Source organism: Heterocephalus glaber, unplaced genomic scaffold (genome assembly GCF_053883595.1).
Source record: "Heterocephalus glaber isolate CG9 unplaced genomic scaffold, H.glaber_assembly_v1.0 deba00001481, whole genome shotgun sequence".
In the NCBI taxonomy this organism is placed as follows: Eukaryota; Metazoa; Chordata; class Mammalia; order Rodentia; family Bathyergidae; genus Heterocephalus; species Heterocephalus glaber.
Window position 1 is genome coordinate 14655100 of NW_028258317.1, and position 24661 is coordinate 14679760.

General features: G+C 37.4%; 1 protein-coding gene across 13 annotated transcripts in view; it reads right to left on the reverse strand.

Annotated features, from left to right (window-relative positions):
- Positions 1–24661, reverse strand: part of Frmpd1 (FERM and PDZ domain containing 1) — a 168408-nt gene that overhangs the window by 42575 nt on the left and 101172 nt on the right. For 7 of the 13 annotated variants that reach the window (XM_087183652.1, XM_087183655.1, XM_004874585.3 and 4 more), the window contains exons 2-4: positions 15413–15517; positions 1006–1163; positions 1–103 (exon numbers count right to left, since the gene is read on the reverse strand). In XM_087183652.1, coding sequence (XP_087039778.1) covers positions 1–103; positions 1006–1163; positions 15413–15513 — 362 coding nt within the window. In that variant the 5' untranslated portion in view covers positions 15514–15517. Of the gene's footprint in view, positions 104–1005; positions 1164–15412; positions 15518–24661 lie in introns of those variants that run through there. The other 6 variants (XM_087183662.1, XM_087183659.1, XM_087183661.1 and 3 more) reach the window with 2 other exon arrangements.

Genomic DNA, 24661 nt, shown 5'->3' on the forward strand with positions numbered 1-24661 from the left:
CTCAAAATATCGACTGCTCGTTCACAGGAAAGGTCTTCAGCAGGCTCATTGTTCATTTGAAGGATCTGATCACCAGGAAAAAGCTTGCCATGAGCAGAGCCTCCTGTTAGACAGAAAATAAATAAATGATGCTCTAGCCAGAACAGCCCAGACCCCAGCAGTCACAGTGGCACAGCTGAATGGCAGCCTGAGTCCTTTGGGCACTGGCTCATATGGATCTTAGTTTTCCTGTTTATAAAGTGTGGATAATGTATATCATCCATCAAGTTCAAGGGGTGTTAGGAGACTGTACTGAGAAAGAAAACTAGCAGAAACCTTACAAATCAATAGAGCTGGCTAATGAATCTATTATAATCATCTCTAAAGAACTCTGGTGCCTGCATGTGCACACATGTATGTATGTAAATTGAAATACATTTTAACTAGTCCCAGATTAACATCAACACAGGGCTGGGGATTTAGCTCAGTGGTTTCACCACCTGCTGCGCAAGCACAAGGACCTGAGTTCGATCCCCGGCACCAAAAAAACAAAACAAAAACAAACAAAAAAATCAATACATAGCTCAAGTATGAAATCAAACATTGGGCTTTCCCAGCCTGCTGCTCTCCATCCCACTATAACCTATATTTCACAAAAATTCAAGTGAAAACAAATCAATAGTTTCTATTACTGTCTGGCCAGAAACTATCAACCAGCTGGAAGCATGCAGGGCTCAAAGAGGAGGGCCAGCTTATCCAAATACTTTCCTTCCCTCTGAGATTGGCCAGGGAGCCGAGGGAGGGCTAAGCCAGGCTGAGGCCAGTGGGAGGCTGAGGCTCAGAGCAGCAAGTGGCCCCTCCCAGCACCAGAGGAAGGTGCAGATGCCAAGACAGAATGAGGTCAGAATTTTCTAACTTCCTGGGGTAGCATTTTCTGCTTTTTGTTATAGGACAAGAGGAGGAGAGCCAAGGCTACTTTGCCCCCAAGAAACCAATCTCCTTTCACATTTTCCAGTCAAACTCTACCTGCTGTGACGGCTACCACTGTAAGAGGAAGGCTCTCAGAAATGTGAAATCCATAGTCCTGGAGGAGGGCGTCTTTGTCTATCTTTACCGTGTGCCTCACAGGGGTGGGGGCCTGGGTTGGGTTCCCAGGAGGCCCATCAGCTGCAGCGACTTTAGCCCTAGAAGAGAAGGAGTATGTAAAAAAGAGAAAGGGGGGGCTTCCAGATGATGACCAGAAACTGGGTCAGCCACACACACAATGGAGGAAGATGCAGAGCTGAGCAGACGCCAACTGTCCTCTTAAAAGGGATAAGGCATAAACATCACTAGTTACGGCAACCAAAGCTCTTTTAACCATGCTCTAAAGGAGAGGTTGTAGGGTGCTGTGGGCACAAAGAGAAAAGAGGAGAGCTGTTTTCACTTTGTAAGGAGAGGGAACCAGGGGAGTATTTGTTACTTAGAAGAGGTTTGGTCTACATCTTGGGAGGTTCCTAGGGCTTACCTACACAGCTCAGATGATGGCATGCAGCTGTCTAGTATGCTACAGAGTGCATCAGCGAATGGAAGAATGAATGGATGAATGGACAGACAAGCAATCCAGGCAAAAGGCACTGTCTGAACTGAGGCATATGAGAGCAGTTAATAGGTTGGGATGTTTGATGATGTCTTATTTTATAGATGGATTGTTTCTTTGATGAGTTTTTCTTTTTTCTTTTTTGCTATGATTCATTTCATTTCTCTTTAAACTTTGTGACCGAGGATTCCAATATGAAATTCCAGATTGCAAGGAATCCTTCTATATTAATTTCTAAAAACATACATGTTCTCTCTATATCTAAAAGCAAGTATATTTTTTTCTTTTTTAAAATTAATTTTATTGGTCCATTTTAGGTATACAATATGACATTCATCATTGGAAATTTGCACCTTTACATAATCTCTCTTGGTTCTTATTTTTTCCCCTTCCCCTGCCCTCCCTTCAACCTCTCCATCTCTCCCTATTTACAAAGATTTTGTTTCCATTTTTTCTTTTTCTAATATTATTTCCATTCCCTTCTTTCCTTTCCCCTATCCCTCCCACTTCCCCTTTGCCCCTAAATGCAAGCATATTGAAAGTTGTATATCTCTTAAAACCACAAAGCAAAAAAAACAAAAACAAAAACAAAAAACCACAAAGCGAGTCACAAGCCATTTTTCACTTTCCTGTGGCAAATGATTATTTCCCTGTCACAGTCAGGGCTCTTTCTGAAGAAAGTCAAATAGTGGTGGGACAAGGTGTTTATTGTCATTATAAGCAACGGAAATGTGGAGAACAGCTCCCTTGGGTTCACAGTTAATGTTTATCATTTATTCTCATCCAATTACCAAACACTGTCAGGAACTCTGCCTCTTGCAACAGGACCTCACTTATCTGAAAATCACCTCTCCCATTTATAATGACCTCAAATTTCAATAAGACCCAGAAAATAGAAAAAACTGTCTCACAGAACTGAAATGCATGTGGTAAGTCCAAGTCTAAAGCATTTCTGTGCATCATGCATATCCATTGAGGAATAACTCAGGTGGATAAGCAGATTTAGTTTCTATCTGAATAGATGACCTGAGCCAAACAGCCTAGATGCGTGGAGAGGATTTCTTCTAGGCAAGCACGTGGGAAATGCTGAGAAGGGTCAGCAGAGTGATGTACCTGAGGGAAGACACAGGAAATTGAAAATTTATGCTACATAAAACCTATAGTGATTGCTGATTTAAAAGCCAAAACTTTATTTGTTTGCAAACTTTTTTTTTTTTTTTTTGGCACCAGGGATCGAACTTGGGACCTTGTACTTGTGAGGCAAGTGACAGAACCACTGAGCTAAATCCCCGGCCTAAAAGCCAAAACTTTAAAGCTACGACAATAGCTTTATACTGGATGTGGTGATGTGCATTCCAATTACTTGAGAGGTTGAGGCAGGAGAATCTATTGAATCCAAGTATTTAAGGTCAGCCTGCACAACAGAATGAGACTCTGAGTCTTAAAAAAAGTATAAAAGCCCCCCCCCCCCGCCACTTCTGTACCAGGGATTGAACTCAGGACCTTGCACTTGCAAGGCAGGCGAGGTGCCACTGAATTAAACCCTGGCCCCTTCTTTTGTTTTTTTGAGACAGGGTCTTGCTATGTAGTTCAGGCTGACCTTGAACTCCCTGTGTAGCCCAGGCTGGCCTTGAACTCATGGCAATCCTCCTGCCTCAGCCTCCCAAGTGTAGGGATTACAGGTGTGTGCCATCATTCCTGGTTCTAAAAGGGCCTTTCTAAATACAAGAAATAATATACAGGGCTGGGGATTTAGCTCAGTGGTTCCACCACCTGCCTTGCAAGTGCAAGGTCCTGAGTTTGATCCCCAGTACCAAAAAAAAAAAAGAATAATATACACCAAGAACAAAAAAAATCAACATTTGTATTCTTTTAAAAATGCAACATGATAAGAATACTCCTAGATATTACTATTTAATGTGGCAAGAGAAGTGCTTATATTTATCAAGGAAGAAAAAATTGGAAGAGTAAGCCTAATAGGAAATGGAAAGGTGCTTTTTTTTTTTAGTGACATACGTGCACCTAGAAGATGATAAAGAGAATTTGTAGTGCTGCAAAATACGTTAGTAGAGTTGTAGGACAAAAACATAGTCACAAAAAGCCTTCAACAACTCATTAAAAACAGATTAGTTGGGCTGGGGATTTAGCTCAGTGGGTCCCCCGCCTGCCCCGTAAGTACAAGGACCCGAGTTTGATTCCTGATACCAAAAAACAAAGCAAAATAAAACAAAAAACAGATTAGTTGAATGTATATTAGGTACCAGGCCCTCTTAATGAGATAATGCTTAAAAGCTAGAAAATACCACAAACGAATTCAAGAAACAAAATTAGTGGTTTGTGTTAAATTTAACTCAGGGTTAAGAGAGATTCATTTAAGGAGAATAATACAACCTTCCTTAAAGCAATAAGGAAAGATACAAGTAATTAGGCAAAAGTTACACTATGTTCCTGGTGGGAAAGATTAAATACTAAAAGTAAAAGCTCTAAATTAAACTATAGATTTAATGTACTATGGATTAAAAATTCTTCCAGATTAAAAAATAAACTTGAAGGAGTAATGGAAACAGAGGTAACAACGGTAATAATAACAACACAAGCACTGACTATATATCAGGAAGTGTATCATTTAATACATATATTGCACTCAATCCGAACAATTGTGTGATATAGGCATAATTATTTTCCCTATTTTATAGGTAAGGAAACCAAATCTTGATTTGGGAAATTTGAACTTGTTTAGTCACACATCTGAAAGGTAGGTTTCAAAATTGGGGCCACATTGTTTAAAAGACGTAACTTCTAGGCCAATACTATCCAAATGAAACACAGGCCAAGATTTATATGGAAATTTAAATTTTCTAATAGCCACATGAAAAAAGGAAGAAAAAGAAAAGAAGAAGCAAGTGAGGTTAGTTTTAATAATATAGTTCTATTTAACCCAATGTATCCAAAATAGTATCATTTTAACATGTAATTAATACAAAAAGTATTGATATTTTGTATTCTTTTTTATAAAAACCCTTCAGAATCAAATGTGTACTTTACATTTACAGTGCATGTTATTTGGTCTCGGTTTTTCTCAGAAAATTACAGTTGGAAAGTAAAATTTCATTGTCCAAGTTCCAAATATACTTAGGCTTTCCCATAATTTATCAGTCTTTAAATGTATGTATGTATGTATGTGTGTATGTGCATTTAGAGTTGGGGTTAGGGTTCACCAGTCTTTAAACTTAAACTAATTAAAATTAAATAAAATTAACTATCCAGTCCCTCAGTTACTCTAGCCACATTTCCAATGTTTAATAGCTAATACCAGTATGATAGTGGTGACCCTATTGGATAGCATAAATCTAGGGACTATGGAAATGTATGAAAAATATGATTCCTATATACAAAAAGAAAACTTCCAACTTCAAAACTGTAATTAACAGGTGATAAAGTAAAAGTCTAAAAATTGTACACATATGTCAATTTGTCAAATGTTATAATGCCCTCTAAAATACTCACTGTGAGATATGGATCTATTTCATATATTGTGGCTGATATCATATAGAAGGGTCTCCAACATACAAGGAGACACAAGGCTTAGAAGCCTAACAGAGCTGCGTTTGCACCTAGATAATTTGACTTGAGAGCCTGACCTCTTAAACACTACATACTGCCACAAGAAATGAGACCAAATGCAACCAACGAGCAAGCAAACTTGTAAGTACGTGCACACATACAACCTCTCCCTTCCCTTCTCCCTCTCTCTCTCCCTCTCTCCCGTGGATCACAGTTTTCATGAGCTCCAATCAGATGGAGGCAATGATCACAACTGTGTGCTGCAGTCTTCACCAATGAAGCTGAATAGAAATTTTAGAAAATTCTTTAGATGCCTGGTAGTTCTTCAAAAGACTAAATGCGGAGTATATGATCTAGCAATTCTACTCATGTGTAAATACAGAAAAGAAATGAAAATACACATCCACATAAAAACTTGTTGAATGATTATAGCAGCATTACCCATAATAGCCCCAAATATTCTGTAACAGAATATTACTCAGCATGAAAAAGGAAGAAAATACTGATCCATACTGTAATGTGGATAAATCTTGAACACACTATGCTAACTGAAAGAAGATAGCTATAAACCACCAACTATTGAATTATTTCACTTATGTGACATATCCAGAACAGGCTAATCTGCAGGGGCAGAAAGTAGATTAGTGGTTGCTGTGGGGAGGAAAGTTGGAGTAACTGCTAATATGCATGGAGTTTCTTTTTGGAGTGATGAAACTCTTCAAAACTGATGGTGGTGATGGTTGTACTTCCCTGTGAATACACTAAAACATTTTTAATTGTGCACTTTAAATGGGTGAATTGTATGGTTTATAAGTTATATCTCAATAAAATAAGTAAATCAATCAAAAATAATATCCCAGAGGGCCGGGGATTTAGCTCGGTGGTTCTGCTGCCTGCCTCACAAGTGCAAGATCCCAAGTTCAATTCCTGTACCTAAATAAATAAATAAATAAATATCCTGGAATAAAACCTTATAGTACAAATATGTGAATAACAGGCACCAAAACCCATATGAAAAATATCCAGATTTCACATGCTCAAACCAAATGAATTGACAACTCTCATATGTAGAAATAAAGCTGATAAATAACATAGAAAAGCCAGGTGTGGGGATACAGGCCTACAATCCCAGCACTCTGGGAGGCTGAGAGACGAGGATCACAAATTTGAGCCCAGCCCGCGCAACTTGGTGACTTAGGAAGACCCCGTCCCAAAAAAAAAAAATGGACTGGGGATATAGTTTATCGTGAAGGCTTTGGGTTCAATCCCCAGTACCTCAAAAAGAAAACATAGAAAATGTATAAAATTATTAATTAAAGATGCACAGTGGAAAGGATTACAGAGTTCCATTATGTCTACTAAAGTATCAAATATGAATAAAAATAAGGCCCAATATTTATTGATCCTGAAATCTAAGGCTGACACTATAAACTGACTATTCAATCTCTCTAGGAAATAATCAGGGAAACTGTAATATGAATTTAATGTTTGATCATTTTCTTTGATCCTCTGCTACTTTTTTGAGACAAGGTCTTGCTACCTAATTCAAGCTGATCTTGAACTCACTATGTAGCCCTAGCTGGTCTCAAACTCATGGTGATCCTCCTGCCTCAGCTTCCCAAGTGCTGGGATCACAGGTGTGTGCCATTACATCTGGTTCTTCCTTGTTACTATTTTGACTAGCATTCTTTAAAAGTAATGACCCCAAATGGAATATCATTTTCACTAGACTATGAGTTCATAGAAGACAAAGGTGGCATTTATTTATCTCTGGGTCTCCTATGTCTAGTAAAGTTCTATAACAGAGTATGAGCTAAAAAAACAAAAACAAAAACAAAAAAACCTGGCTCTTGAATATCCAGACATATGATTCCTCACAGCTGTATTTAGAATAGTGGAAAAACTTGAAACAATCCAATGGAGAATAAAACAAGCACAGCAAAGAAGTACTTCAAAGACTCTATATCGACAAAGTATCACAGACCTATAAACTTTAGATGTTACAAAGAACCACAACTCAGAAAATGCTCCTCCAGAGCAGCCTCTAAGATGGGGTTGGAATCTTCTTAAGACAGAGCTAGGATTATTCTGCATCGTAATTCCCCACCTCTCACAGAACAAAAGTCAAACTCCTCAGCCTTGCCTTCCTGATTCTGTGTCCTCAGACCTCAGGCACTGGCCAGGCCTTCACTCGGGACTGCTCCTACCTCCTACACTGGTTTTACCCCTTGCTGCCTCTGCAGGAATGTGTGAGGCCAAACCAAAGTCCAGCTCTAATGCCTCCTTCTTGGGTTTCCTATGCAGATATAAACTCTCCCAGCTCAGACCAAGCGCACTCCCTCTCGCTCACCGCCCCCCCAACCCCGCCTTTCTCTTCCTCTCTCTGGAGTTCAGGCTGCTCCCAATCCTCCTCCCTCAGCCTCCTGAGTGCTAGAATTGCAGATGTGTGCCACCACACCCAACCTGACTCTCTTATGGTCTAGAATACCCCAACCTTTTTGTTTGTTTGTTTTGTGCTACCAGGGATTGAACCCAGGACCTTGCACTTGCCAGGCAGGCCAGGGCCCCGGCCCTCATCAACCTTTATTGAAAGCTATTTGATTCCAAATATCATTATCCTTAATAGACTCTGCATTCCCTGGAAGCAGGGACCACATTTTATCCACCTCCTTATTTCTCACGCATCAAGTTAAGATCTTTGCTCACATTGAGCAAATACTACACATACACAACATGGTACTCCAATATAGTTGTCTCTAATAGAATAAGCAAAAGGTGAAAATGTAAATAAAACCAGTAATAAGTAGTAAGTTGGATATAAGTTGCAGATTACAATACTTACCAGTGTATGTTTACTTTATCCACCACTCAGCCCTATGACAACTGTCCTAACCAAGATTCATCTTCTCCACGTTCAAGAGCATGAGGGTGCTGACAATTGCTCAAGCCAGACCCCTGGAAGTTGTACCTGATCTTCCCCTGTTCTTGTCCCCAGTTTCATTATCAGTCCCAACACCAAAAGATCTCTACAGAGATCCATTTCTTTCCATCTCCACAGCCACCATTCTATTGAAGGCCTCTCTGACCAGTCTTGCTGACAGAGCTCTGCAATAGGCTCCTAACTGACCTCTCACTTTTCTTTCTTCTCTTTCTTGAATGTTTCTCCATCTAGCAGCCAGCATGATTTTACAGATGCAACTCTGTTCATTTGATTCCCCTGCTGAATGGCCTAATTCAAACTCATAAATATGGCTTCACACAGCCCTGGCCCATCACTACAGTATCTAAGACCAAGCCATTCGTTCTCTTTCATATTTTTGTTCCAACCAAACTTGTTTCTTTTGAGTTTCTTAAACACACTGGCTTTTGGACAAGCTCCTCCCTCGGCCCTGAATCTCCCTACCCTTGACATCTCCCTTCCCACCCTCTCCTCCCATTTTCTTTCTGCTCTCTCTTTTCACCCTCCCTCTCTCAACATAACCAGCTTGTACTTTTTCTTTCTTTCTTTCTTTCTTTCTTTTTTTTTTTTTGAGACAAGGTCTCACTATGCAGTTCCAGTTGGCCTCAAACTCACTATGTAGTCCAGGCTAGCCTTGAACTCTTGGCAATCCTCCTGCCTCAGCCTCCTGAGTGCTGGGCCTCTGACCTATACTTTACCTGCCTAACTCCTACTCAATCTTCTGGTTTTGGTGGAAATAGCTCTATCTGCTGAGCATGTCCACAAAACCATTCATCCTTTTTTTTTTTTTGGTACAGGGGATAGAACTCGGTTGCAAGGCAGGTGGCAGAACCACTGAGATAAATCCCTGGCCCTATTCATCCCTTTCTGAAACATATATCAGATTCACTAGGGCCAGTGCACAGTCTCTTGTCCTCTTTAGACTGTACTTTGTGTAGGAAGAACTGAGCATTTCTTTTTCCATGTGCTGAACTCAATGCCAGGCATGGAGCTTAATGTAACTTTGTAATTGTCTGGAGAACAAAAGATGGAACAAACCCTACCATAAGGTTTCCACAGATTCCATTTTGATGCTTTCCAAATGGCTAGGCTTCAGTTATCTGACACTTTCCATTTGGAACGGGCTATTCTTCAACAATAGTGGACAAATGAGGCCTCACTGTGTTGACTAATTCCTGGACAGTGTCAGTGGCTTTGGTCCAAAGTTTGGATTTGACATTTTCCCCAAGCCACGTTCTAACTTATGTTTGGAAAGGGATTACCTAAGTATATGACCAAACTGTGGCCTCTCTCACAGAGAATATTTAATATTTGACAGTAAGCTAAAGGAAATGATTTCTGCAAAAAAATTTCCTCTTAAGCATCTTATAAATATCAAACTGAGCGCTGATCCAAAAACATATGTCTGCTGCCTTGGTGATAGTTTCAAACCATAAATCTGAGGTCATTTCTGTGGTCTTACATTGAAAGAGCATATGATCCATTGCCATACTAATGAATTTCTTGTCAGATAATTGGATTTACCCTAAGAGAGGGCTAGAAAAAACATGTTAAATTTATCATGAAAATAGTCTTATGTTGGCTAACTCTAAATTTTATGGGTCATAGGTTCATACTGAACTGATTAATAACATTGAAAAGAAAAAGAAAAATTACCAGATGGAAACAGATTATGCTTCATAATTTTCTGTCTTTTATCTGTTTTCTGATATGGTAGAAAATATATATTACCTTTTCCCTGCAACAACAAAGAATTTGCCTTCAAGCTCTAGCAGGATGTGGAGAAACTATCTTGAATCTATGTTTAAACACTTTACTATGTTCAGCTTGAACGATTTTAAAAGCTAAATCTGGTATACACTGGATTTTATAATTTAAAGTCTATTCATAGAAGGCAGAAATAGAAGCAGTAGTATATACCAGAAAGAAACTTAGCATAAAGTCACAGTGCTCATGGTTATGACAATTTCTACGAAGCCATTTAATGTAGATTATGTGAGTATATTGGTTCCACAATTAAGAAGAGAAACTCTTCCATTATTATTTTAAAAAGAGGATTTGGGAAATAATGGAACTCTGTAGACTCAGTTCAAGAAACACCTAAAATGTTCTCCTCAAATCTTTCCACTTTTGCCCATAGGTTAAGAAGCAATAAAACAATTAATATGCACATGATGCCTAGCATGTGTGAGGCCCTAGGTTCAATCCCCAGCAAAAGTACATACATACATACATGTATACTTGAAAGGGACTTTTTACACCACTAGGGATATTAGAAAGGCCAAATAAAGCTATTTCTAAAATTATTTATATATGATGCATAGCTGTAATACACAAGTAAATTCAGAAAGCATGTAAAACTAGCAGCAAGGGCATCTGACACTACAATCCCAGAAGAGATGTGTGGGTATACATCTGTGCATATGTATGCCTGTGTACATAAATAAGGGTGTGTATACATGTACACATGTATGCACCTTGTGTCAGTGTGTGCACAGACGTGTAATTGTATTCATTAATTAGTATTAAGATTCAAATTAGGTTGAAAGAAATCTTTTCAAGCCTCAAGGATAAACCAAGCAATAGTGAAGAAGGTATGAAGTTGTATTAAGCTCTTTATGCTTCTTTACATCTTGCTTTATAAAAACTAAGATTTCTAAAGTAAACATAAGAGACTTCAGTGAACCACGTGCTTAATTGTTCTAATAACAGAATTAAATTATTCTAAAGTTCATATGGCAGAAGAGGAGCATAACAGTAAAAGCATTCTATTTTAATAGATTGTAAGATACATAATAATAATGTAAATAATTTTAATGTAGCTGTTAAAAACAAGCAGTTAGATCAATGGAATAGCCCACAAACTGATCCAATCTCTCACTCAAAGACACAAAGATTTTTGTAAACCAATCAACAAAATCATCAGGAAAATAATCCCATTTAATTATATAAATGGAAACTTTTACAGGAAAAAATTGACATAAGTGGAAAGGTCCAGTCACTTCATAGTCATACAAAGCTGTAAATAAGATGATAATTTAATTGAAAGCAAAATTATTAAAAATTAATGAGTTCATGATGTAATCTCATTATATGTGGCTTTTATTAAGTGGTTTGTATTGGATTGTTGTTACTGTTATTTTTTTTTGCAGTGTGGGAGATCAAATTCAGGGCCTTACACAGCCTTAGCTCCACCACTGAGTTACATTTTCAGCTCTGCACTTATTTAAAAATGTATTTATTTATATAAAAATTTAAAACACATTACTAAAGCCATTTGAGGGATTAACTATATCTAAAAGAATACTTATTGAAAATGTTAATTTCATATTGAAATATGAAATCATGTGGTCACAAGGAAGTCAGCTTCACCATAATGGAATAATTTTCCATTCCTATAATGATAAGTATCACTAGGCTTATACCTACCCATGTACAAACACCCATTCAAACCAAGTACCATCATTTGAGTATGACTAATGACTATAACAATAACAACTGTTGGAAATTCATTTAAAATTTAAGAAACCAAAGCAGCTTTAGGAGTTGACAACTCCTTACCCTCCCCCCAAGTAAAACACCTGTTTAAAATCCTTTATAAGCTGGGTATGGTGGCTCATGCCTCTAATCTCAGGAGAGGCTGAGGCAGGAGGACTGCTGAGAATTCAAGCCTGGGCTGCAAAGTGAGTTCAAGGCCAGCCTGAACTACATAGTGAGATCCCGCCTCAAAAAAAAAAAAAAAAAAAGATGATTTGTAATTCTCTAACATTACCTTGTGTGCATTAAAGTTATCAATTTGTTTAGCCAGGGATTTAGCTCAGTGGCACAGCACCTGTCTGGCAAGCGTGAGGTCCTGAGTTTGATCCCCGGTACCAAAAAGTTATCAATTTGTGTAATAATGTTTGAAAATGGAAAAAGTTCCTTTTGGCTAATTAACTCTTAGGTAATTTGTCAGAGATAATGTTTAAATTTTATGGAAAAATGCCAATTACAAGTAAAATGAGTACAGGCTAAAATGACTGGATGCTTTTAAAAAGGTCTGAAAAAAATAACAAACTATGCCTGTAAAGTGATATGACTTCAGATGAATGTCTTTTCCTTTTTCTAGACCATGGAAAACCGTTCAGTGTACTTCTATCATTGCTGGCCCAGGGAACTCAGAGCTAGTATTAGTATTCAAACACCACATCTTAAGTCTTATTGGTTTGCAATCTGTTTATAACATTTCTATTCCCTATTTAAATTTTTCTACATGTTTTAAAACTATAAGCTTTCAAAAATTCTGCTTGGAAGAGAGAGGAAAAATTTTAATATATTTAAATAAATAATATAGTTCCTTACTGTGAAAGTCTTTTATTAATAAAAGTTTATCAAACATCTATTATATAGTACACACTCTGCCATGGGTGAAGATCCTTCGTAAAACAAGACAGTCATGGTCCCTGGTCTCATATATGATAGGATAGCAGATAGGGGAGATAACAATGAACAAGTAAATAAATATCTACATTATTATAAAGAATGATGAGTGGGTAAGTACTCTGAAAGAAACAGTCAGGGGGGAATGAGTCCACTGTGCCTTACCTGGTCTGGAAAGACCTCTTAAAGAAGGTGATATTTAAACTTATCCTGAAGAGCAAGATGCTGCCATTAAATGAGGAAAACGAACTTTCTAGCCAACTGAACACAAGTATAAAGTCCCTGAGATAGGAAAGAGCTTGATTAATTCCAGAAATGTAAAGGAAGTATAATAATGGAGAATGGTGATCAAGGAAGCAAGAGGAATAAGGTAAGGTAGGACAAATAGGCTGGGGCCAGATCAGGAAGGGACTAGAGGGTTGTGGCACAATAAGTAAATCATTGAAAGGTCTGAGGTGGGGTGAGATGAGGTGGAGTTAGGGGCTAAATTGAGCTATGGGAGCCTTTTATATTTTGAAAAGTCCACAAAGCTGCAGGCTGGAGAATTCTCTAGGATAGGAAAAGAGGAAATGACTATATTAGTGTCCTCAGGAACACAGGAAGATAGATCTTAGTATGTCTGAAGGCAAACTAACTGGCGCTGCTGATGGGCTGAATACAGGCATTCAGTATGAATCTCAGGTTTCTTGATTTAAGGGGCTGAGTGGCAGGTGGTACCATTTACCCTACTCATGGAAAATGTAATTACCCCAAACTTAGCATTTTCAATACTTGATCCTTTTAAGGTAATCTTAGGACACCAAAAACCCAGCCAATATCAAGGAGGCAGGATTAGAGATGAGAAACAATTTAAACAAGGATACATGTGACTTGTCCTAGAAACACAGATGTTGTCTTTCATGGGCACTGATAAGAAACTTTCTCTCTTTTTCCTCTCTTTCTCAAGCACTTAGAAGAAAAACCTCCCTAGACACATGGAAAGATGTTTAATGTCATTATCCATCAAGGAAATGCAGCTCAAACCCATGAGTTGTTACCACATATCCACTAGTATGGATAAAAATTTTAAAACACAGATAATAGCAAGTGTTGGCAAAAATGTAGCGGTATTGGCATGCTTTTATACTGATGGTAGAAATGTAAAGTGGTGCATCTGCGTTAGAACCCAGTCTGGCGATTTCGCCAAAAACTAAACATAGAGTAAGCATATAACCAGCTATTCCACTTCTAAATATATACTCAAGAGAACTGAAAACACAAATGTTCATAGAAGGATTATTCATAAGAGTAAAAATGGTTTTTAAAAACCCAATCATTTATATAACAACCTCAAATGTCTATAATTTGAGTTTATACATCTCTTATAGGTCTTAGAGGACTCTTTTCTGTAGGACTTCTCAGAGCCTTTAATATTATGAGCATAATGTACATAATGAATCAACAAGGTGGGATGTAAGTTGCATATCTGGCCACAGAACCTCTTTTTAGAGGAGCAGCACCACGCAGGACTAGGTTTTGCACAACTTACTTTGGGATGCGTGCTATCTAGTAGTTTTCCCATTCATTCATCAGCACCACCTGATCACCTGCAAAATCCCTGCAACTCAGTCACTTCTGGGCTACAGAGATGAAGCTGATACTTCTTATAGAAGACTGGTCCAGAAGAAAGAAAAGGAAGGTGCTTAAATAAGTTGAATGTACCAGAAGAAACACAATGTTGATGGTACAATTTAAACACCAAGAAATCCCATGGGAGAGATTCCTTCTGATTATGGACTGAATGACACTACACGGAAGACCCAGAACTTCAGTCAGGCCTTAAACTATGGGTGGATTCTGGACACATGGAGGGGGGAGATGGAAAGAAGGAGAGAGAGAGAGAGGAGAAGTGGAGGGAGGGAGGGAGGCAGAGAGGCAGGCAGAGAGGGAGAGAGAGAAAAGGATCTGGCACAGGAGCTCAGATCCAAGAGGTAAAGGGAAAAGGGGGTGAATGTAGTAGGTGGTTGTGGTAATTCACCTTAGCATTATATAAACGAAGCATAATATGAATAAGAATATGAATGAATCATTCATAATGGGGACCGATTAAAGTTTCTGAGCAGGGGTAGGAGCAGACCTAAACAAGTCACTCTTTGAGTCTCAGGTGCTTCATTCATAAATTGGGCTAATTCTACCAGCCTTATCTCACCTCCAAGTGTGAGGATCAGAGAACCTGGCTGGTGGACAGCACAACCCTGAGCAAAGTTTATTACTTTGCTGAGGAACAGCTGTTTCCAGTTCCTTCGGAAGAATGTGCGTCTCAGAGACACCTGACACATGATATTTCATCTCTGTGGCAGGGCCAGATGGGAAATCTGAGATGGAAAATGAAGGCTTTGAAACAGAGCATATTTTAAAGTTCTCTTGTAGCAGTCAAATCAGATTTGTATTTGATTTCATTTTATTTTGTTTAGAATGAAAGAGAGACTACAAAGAAGGAACAGCTGTTGGAAACAAAGACAAGAAAGAATATAAACAACAGATTGCTTGACTGTATCAAATACTAAGAAAAGACAGGGTTGTGTGTGTGTTCCAGAAAGTGCCTATGCACATGTGTACAAGTATATATGAATGCATTCATGTGACTAAGTCTGTGTGTGTGTCTCATTCTGTGAATGTATATGTAAGTTTGGGGTGAGTGTGACTCTGCATGGGGGTGCATGTTAGGAGTCAGATATAAGGAAAGGGACTCCAGCCACATTTCCACATTTCCGACCTGTTTACCCTTCTCCCACCGTATAGCACAACTATAAACAAAGCCACCCAGACAGCCAGAGACAGTGATCCCCAGGTGCCACCAGGACTGGTACAAGCCCCTCCCATGGGACACCAAGCCAGTACAGATAAAGATCTCTGCTTCCCAGGAGCCTTACCGGGCAGAGCTGTCCCGGGAGCGCCGAAGCCATCTTGCCACCATTTGTTCTATTCTGTGTGCTTTCCGAGTCTGGAATAAACTGGTCTCCAGCTCTTCCATTTACCTAAAAGGAAGAAGAGTGCTCTTTAAGAAGCTAACCAAAACACTGTAGAGAGAATTCTGTCAAAAAGTGTTAAATTCTGAAAACAAAAGTTTTCCCACTTGAAGACACATTGAGAAAGAGTACACATAATGTACTCTTTCTCTCTGAAATCCACATAAAGCTGGACATGTATAGGGTAAACACTTTAGCAACCTCTCTCCTGAAGAGTCCAGTCTAGTGGTAAACAGAGTGGCTTTAAGTAAGAGAGAATAAAATAGACAAGGCTGCACAAACTTTGGGGCTGTGACCCATAAGAAGAAATACACCTTACTATGTGACATGTCTTCTCTCCTCCAACACTGCATCCCTGGACAACACAGTTCAATTTGCCTGCATCAGGAGCTGCAGATATGGCAGCATTCCTTATCACATGATTGGCATATTCTCCTGAGTGCCACTTCTTTTGCTCAAAGTTTTATATTTAATTTTTGAATAGGTAATTCACTTGTATAATTCAACAGCAGCTCATAAAAAAGATAGTTACTGTGTTGTGCACTCTGAAAACTTCTGAAGAAGGTAGATCTAACATTTAAATGTTCTTATCACAGTGAAATGTATGCATACAGTGAAAAGTTTCCCTTCTCTCTTGACTTACCCCATCTACCTAGTTCCCATGCTCATACTGATCTCTCATTCTGATGATTCTTCCAGGGATTTTTTTTGGTGTGTGTGCCTATGTAAGTACTGTAAATACAAACATAGATTTTATATTCTCTTAACACAAAGGGTAGTATACCATACAGACTCTTCTACACCAAGATTTTTTTCTCTTTGGAATACATGTCCTTGATATCTTTCCACATCAGTACATAGAATCATTCATCATTCTTTTTGACAACTACTGAGTATTCCGTTATATGAATGTACTATAATTTAAAGAGTAGCCCTCCATTGATAGACATTTGGGTTACTGCCATTATTTTGCTGTTATATATAATAATACAATGCATTATGTTATACATATACCATTTCTGCATATATGTATCTGGATAGGTTCCCAAATACTAAATTGCTAGATCAAAAGTTACATGCATTTATGCTTTGATATTGTTCGGTTACCAAGAAAAATGTATATGTGTTTGTGCTTAAGATTAATGTTTCATAAATCAATATATATTGCTATTTTTCTGGTCTATTTCACTTTTAAACATTGGTCTCGGGCCGGGGATTTAGCTTATTGGTTCTGCCACCTGCCTCACAAGCACAAGGTCCAGAGTTCAATCCCTGGTACAAAAAAAAAAAATGAATAAATAAAAATAAAAATTAGTCTCAACTCAAAAAGTTAATTTCATAACCCACGAAATACTCATATAAAATATGACATTGGGAAGTAAACATGGACACAAAGCAAATAAAAAAGAATGATAAAAGACTGTTTAGTATTACATAAATGTACTTGAAAACCTTGATGACATGGATAGTTTCAAGGAAATATAAATGATCTAAGATGACCCTAACAGAAACAGAAAATCTAAAAATACAATTACCATAGGAGAAAAATTTGTTTAAAAGCTTCACACACACACCCAAAAGCCAGGCATAGACAAGTTCAAAGGTGAATTCTTATAAATCTGTAAGATGAAGCTCACCCTATCATTTATTTTGTTTTGCTTTAAATAAACTTTTTGTTTAGAAATAATTTTAGATACATATTAAAAGGTCACAAAGATAACACAGAATTACCATATCCCTTCATTCAGCTTTCTTTAATATTAGCAGGGTCGGGGATTTAGCTCAGTGGTTCCACTGCCTGCCTCATAAGCTCAAGGTCCTGAATTCGATCCCCGGTACCAAAAAAAAATAACATCTTACAAAATCATTGTACATTTTTTTCAAAATTAAGAAATCAACATTGGCACAATACTATAGACCAGTGGTGGTGAACCTATGGCATCCAGGCTGCAGCCAGTTGGTTTTTTTTTTTATCATGGAAGCTCTAAAAGGTTCGCCATCACTATTATAGACTATATTCAGATTTTATCAGTTCTTTCCTAATATTTCTTTTCTCTTCCAGGATCTAATCTAGGATACCATGTTGCAGTTAGACAGCCTAATGTTTACCCAATGCTATTTCAACTGTTCTACAGCATAAAGTTTCCAAATTATTTTTAAGGAGCCAGAATAACACTTATATAAGTTCTGACAAAAACAATAAAGATAAAAATGTAATCTTCCTTATGAGTGTAAAAGTATAATATAAATATTAGCAAATATAATTTCATGGCAACCAAAAGCATAACAGTGGGATCTATCCCACTGGTACAAGAAAAGAAGGCTAACCAAGGGACATAAAAACAAACACAGGACATCCAAACTGATCACTCTGAAAACCTGGAGACTTATACTTTTCAGTAAATGGAAGCCAAATACAAATTAATGGACATAAAGGTGAACAAGGACACAGGCTACAATGAAAAATAAATTCCTTTTAATTCAAGGGATGTGTCAGTCTAGCTTTATTCTATAATAGGGACATCAGACTTGAATACTGTCTTTTGTCCTGGGCATCTCACTTTTAAGAAGTATGAAAGAGGGCCGGGGATTTAGCTCAGTGGTTTCGTCGCCTGCTGTGCAAGCGCAAGGACCCGAGTTTGATCCCCGGTACCAAAAAAAAAAAAAAAAAAGAAGTATGAAAGAGATACCAATTTATTGCTGATTAAACATGTAAATTGAAACAATGTCTTAATGTCTACTTTCTAAACCTTATACATCACAGTAAAGGAATAAAAAGGTATAAACTCCTGAGATAACAAATACAGGGTATATTAGTTATTTTCCTATTGCTGTGACAAAATATCTGACACCCACAACTTACAGGAAAAGCGGTTTATATTGGTTCACAGTTTCAATGGGTGCAGTTCATGGAAATCTGGCTTTAAAGCAAAAACAGTACGGTGAAAGGACGTGGTGGAAGAAAGCTGCTCACCCCATGGCAGGCAAGAAGTAGAGAAAGCAAGAGGAGGATCTAGGGACAAGAATACAACCTTTCAGATCATGCCCCCAAGGACTCATCTCTTCTGACCAGACCTCACCTCCTAACAGCACATTCAGCTATGAACTCATCAGTGGATTAATCCACTGATAAATATAATGTCCCTATGGTCCAATCACCTTCTAAAAGCCCCACTTCCTCTGAATATGAGAGTTTTGGGGGATATTTTAGATCTAAACCATAGCAAAAGGATTCAGAATACAGAAGGACAACAAATAAAAGATATTAGTGTGGTGTGGAAGGCAGAAAGGGTTTGGAAGAGAGGTAACAGGGTTTTGCAGAACCAAGGAAACAGAAACCTATGTGATTTTATAAGGGGATTCCGAAGAAAGATGAGCAGATTCTCCCAATGGCTCAGCAATTAGAAGCAGTAGGTACAGGAGAAATCTGGGATGAGTCATGGGGCTGAAAATACAGAAACAAGTCTCTACAAGTAATAATTGTATTCATGATATCCATTGCTCTCCTTTTTATTTATTATTTATTTTTGGTACCGGGGATGGAATTCAGGACCTTGCACTTGCAAGGCAGGCACCGTACCACTGAGCTAAATCCCTGGCCCCCACTGCTCTCCTTTTGCCCAGCTAGACAACTATCACTTTCCCATCCTACTGGAGACACATGACTTACCTGCTGGAAAAAAATGATCAAGAGAGGCTTGGGAAGACCAGGCACAATAACAGATGCAGGAATGAAAACAAAAGGATTAAGTAAAACTCTTGCTGAATGACAAGACCTCTACCCCCTTACTTTGCATAGTTCCCAGAATACCTGCAGTTAGGACATTGTATCCCAAGCAAGAGATTAGAGAATACTTCTTGGGATAACTGACTAGCACTGGAGAAAAAAACCTTCAGATAGTGATGCTTTCCGATTCCCTCAGTGAAAAGGTAACTTGCTGCAAGATCACCTTGAAACCTCTTTTCCAATGAGCCTGATTCATTACACAAAGCTTCTAATCATTTAACTCTTACCTATAAATGGACATTTATAAAAAGCCTGCATTATGAAAAACAGATGAAAACAAATAGAATTCAAAAGTAACAGAGACAATGCAGGAAACAGAAGAAAAAATTCTATAATTTAAATCCTCACAAAGATATTACAGCCATGAAATATCTTTTATTTTTTAAAGTAAACCTTCACAAAACAAGAATGAACACTTGGAAATTTAAAAAAAATTTAACTAGAATAAGTCAAGCACAATGCTGCATGTCTGTAATTCCAGCTACTCAAAGCCAAGACATGAGGATCATTAGTTTAAGGGTATCCTGGGCAAGTTAGTGAGACTCTGTCTTAAAATAAAAAACAAAAAAGGGCTAGTGATGTAGTTCAGTGCAAAGGCTCTGGCTTCAACCCCCAGTACCACAAACAAACAAATATGAAAAGCTTTATAATGAACAGCTTCTTTCATGGCAAACGGCTATTTACCAGGTATTTTCTTAGGATAAATTCCTAGAAGTGAAATTATTGGATCTAAGCATATATTCATTAAAAAATTTTGGATGTACATTTCAAATTGCTTCCAAGAAAGTACCAATTTATACTTCTGCCAGGAAGAGACTTTAAAATATTGAACAGTATCATTTCAAAAATTACCAATAGGATGGAACAGTATCTAATTATTGACTTAAATATTTGTTTTGTGAGACACAGAAGATAAAAGTTTTTTCTCACAAAAACTAGATATTATCCCTTAAAAATATTTGCTACTGGGAAAGAAAGCAGTTTAAACATACATATTTTGAAAAAATGCAGGAAACAAAAGTAAATATCAACCCTAATTCCTTAACATTAAAAATTATATAGTTATCCTAATTCAAGAATCTAATTCACCACCAGAAGTTTACTCAGTTAACAATTTAGTATGTATTTATACTAACTTTGCCCTAAATGTATACAGGCCTGTATTACCTATGTTAAAATCTTTTCCAGTATACTCAGTGGTCTACACTTTACATTTTTAAATCTGCACTTTGCATTTTAAACCAGATCAGAGCTCAATAGTTTTGATTTGAAGTTATTTGATTACTAGCATATCTCAATGTATGTCTTATGCACTGGTCATTTGTATTTATTTTGTTACTTTTCTGTTTCTGGCATTTCCTTATTTTTCTACTGAAATGTTTGTCTTCTTGTTATTGATTTGTAAAAGCTATTTTATAATAAGGATTATTTAGTGTTCCTTGGCCAAGGACACAAAATCATATTTTTGTGAAGTTTATTATGGAGGATCAAGACTGTAGGTCTAGTTTCCTGACAATACAGAAACTAATCACCTAGGAATGAAAAATAAACATCTAGTAAGGCCTACAGGATATTGTTTCAAATATCAATTGCCTTAGCCAGGCCTTCTATAGGGTTAAGTTATTTGACAAATCTAGGGGGGATATCACAGAATTCTTTTATTTTTGAAAGTATGGTTGTATGAAATCTATATACAAACTGAACTTAGAACACAAAGTGAAAAACCATGTAATGTTGAAAGTTTCATTCAACAAGATTCCTATTTCACTCAGAATTACAGACAAAAAGAAACAGATTACCTACTTCACAAGTTATCTTATTCTCTACACAGACTACCTAGTATCTTTTTCTATGAAGTATAAGGTCTATAGATCTGTGGAAAGCTTTCAAGTGAAAATTTATTCTTAATTATGAACTATGTTTTTATTTTCATTAGTATATGTTTGCAGTACATAATGATTACATTCATTGTAGGGAATTGATAATGTATATAACATATCTCAATTATTTTTCCCCTTCCCTCCACACCCTCTTTTTGCCAGCATTAGATTCATTTATTTATCTTATAAGTTCTCATAAAGTTAATTTTCATATAAACAGAATAATAATCAGACTAACAGTCCAAATAGAATATGGATATTGACTTGATCTGTCTTCTATCTGAGCAGCATACTTTCAGAGGTCATATGGTTCAGAGATTTAAAATCAAATCATATAAAGACTCATCAAGAGATCAGAATATTCTGGGCTGGGGATGTGGCTCAGTGGTTGAGTGTTTGCCTAGCAAGGGCAAGGGCCTCAGCAGCACAGAAGTGGAGAGGGGATTGGAGGGGAGAAATCAGAGAATGCTTATTAGACAAAAACTTGGAAGTGACCTATTCGATCATGGTTCACAAACAGTCCAAAGGCCACCATGTGGAAGACACATATTCCACATCATTCTAGGATGCAGAACCAGGATTAATAGGGTAAATGCCACAGACAGGGAGACTTTAGCTCAGGCTACATCAAGACCTGTGAAATATATCTTATGGTCTAAGTGTGGAATAAATTTTTTTCAAGAGTTATTAAAATTTCACTAACTGAAGGTATTCAAAAAGAGACTCTGTTTGGATTTAGAAGAGTATTACAAGTGCTGAAGGTGTAATTTGGTGGTAGAGCACTTGTTTAACATGCACAAGGCCCCATGATTTAATCTTTATTGCCAAAGAACAAGGGGTAGGGGAGGAAGAGGGATAAAGGAAAGGAGGAGGAGAAAGAAGAGGAGGAGATGACCACACTACAATGGAATAAGGGGACACTTCCATAGCATACACAGACTAGATGACTTCTATAGTTCCTTCCATCCATGCAATCTGAAGTCTCTACTAGATCTCGGAGTCAGGCAAGATAATATTTGCTGCCCTTTCTCTTGAAATTCAAAACCCTATATCACTTAGAGTATTTGGAAGTCCTGAAGTAACCACAGCACTAGAAGATGCAGAATTTCTGACCTCTACATTGTTTCAGTCTTTGAATGAATGCAGAGTTGTCAGGAATCCCAGATGTATCCATAAGGATTGAAGACCCACAAGCCTTTTGAACTTGCAGTAATTACTTAGGGGGATTGGGAAGAAACTACTGCCAAATACAGTTTAGCTAACTGATTTCTATAAACATATATGACTCTAATTAACATAATTTACATTATATATCTGGTCTGTGATATATATGTGCATGTGCCTTCATCCAGGGATCTCCAAAGACCAAACATATGGCCACATCAAGCAAGCCATTAGAAGTGTTTCCTGACACAGAAAGGTCTGAGCAGCAGATTGAAAGTCAAGAGAATGATCTGCTAATAGCTCTGATGTTAGCCTCTGTGTTGCTGGGTTAATGGAACAAAGTAAGAGCCCAAATAATCCCTAAACATTTGAATCTTCTCTACAGTCCTACTGCCAAGAAATCATCTGGCCTTCCTTTAATGGTTCCGTCATTCACTGTTGGACCTGTCTTGCTAGAAAGTGTCTTTACCTGAGCTGAGTTCTGCCTCTCTGTAGCTTTTGACTTCTGTAGTAATGTTGTTCTTTGACCACCATAACTACCACCAGAACAAATCCCCTACCTCCCTTTTCTGTAAACCACATTTTCATATTAGTACATGGAAATCTTTTTTTTTTTTTTTGGTACATGTTTCCAGTACATTATAATCACATTCCTCGTGGGGAAGTTGGTATATGTACATAATACATCTTAATTCTTTTTTCATTTCCTTCCCCTCATCTCCCTCCCCTCTCCCTTCATCTCTTGGTCTCCTTTACAAAAGATCTATCTCCCTATTTTCTGTTCTATTTTATTTTGCTTTTTATTTATATTTTGGGTTTCTCATATAAGAGAAACCATGTGATATTTAAGCTATAAAATTATAATCTGAAGGTCCCTCCATTTCCTACAAATGGCTCAAGTTTATCCTCCTTTATGGCAGGTAGTATTCCATTGTGTATGCCATATTTTCTTCATTCATCTGTTGATGGACATATAGGCTGCTTCCAAGATTTAGCTATCATAAGATGTAGCATATATCTATAAGTCTCCTCTGTCCCCAGACTAAATATCTCAGTTCCTATAACAGTTCTCCATAGTACAGGGTTGCTTTAGATCATATTCCTTCAGCCACACACCAACTTGATAAAATCTCTTAAAAGGCACAAATTCCCAACCTTAACACACTTCTGATCATCTGGAACAAAGTGAATATAAAAAGACAAATCCTCTCAAAAAATTTTCCAAATAGATAACATGACTCAATACGTCAAGATAATAGTCATCATGCAGTAGAAAATTAAGAACACAAGCATTCAAAAACGATGAAAGATGTGGTAACAAAATACTTCAGGTAACTACTACATACTACTGAGAAATAAAAACCAATAATGGAGACAGTAAAGGATGGAAGAGAAACTGAAAAGCCAAAAACCAGTTACGTTAAATTGGGATTTAAAAATAAAACTGGATAACAATTCAAAGGAAACTGTCAGATCTAGAATCAGATTGAAGATATTCAACTTACAAATAACAGAGATTGGCAGAGAAAAATAGAAAAGGAATGTACGAAATTATAATTAAAGAAATAAGGACATCTTTTGAGCTGAAAAATATGTTTCAAATATAAAGAGCACAAAAAACAGTTCTCAGATATGTGCCAAAGTAGGTTCCTTACACATCAACTCAAATTCTTAAATTTCAAAGATTAAAGAATTATCCTTTGCCTAGTGTGTGCAAGGTCATGGGTTTGATCCCCAGCACTGAAAAAAAATTATGCTTAAAACCTATTTTTTTTATTAGTACATGTTTCTAGTACATGCGGTCTATAATCATCTTGGAGAGTGAGTACATGTACATAATACAGCTTCTTTTTAAAAATTTCCTTCCCTCCCATCTCCCTCCCTCCTCTAAATCCCCTTTCTTCATTTTCATTCTTCTTGGTATTATTCATCTTATGTCATGTTTATGACATATAATGTTTACATTCATTTAGGTTATTAGGTTCCTGTTCATGGCATGTCTTTAGCTTAACACTGATTTTTAAAAAGGAAAAGAAAAAAAAAAAAGGGCTGGGGATTTAGCTCATTGGCATCGGGCCTGCCTCACAAGTGCAAGGTCCTGAGTTCAATCCCCAGTACCACCACCCCCCCAAATAGAAATAAATAAAAAGGAAAAGAATCATTCTTGACTCTTTTCCTGTTTTAAGCCCCACATTGATCTAATTACCAAGACTTGTGACTTTATCCACTATTATCTTAATATCTTACTTGCTCTTTTTTCTCAGTGTTACTGCAACACCACAAACTTTCATTCTATCTGAAATTCTATAATAACCTCCTAAC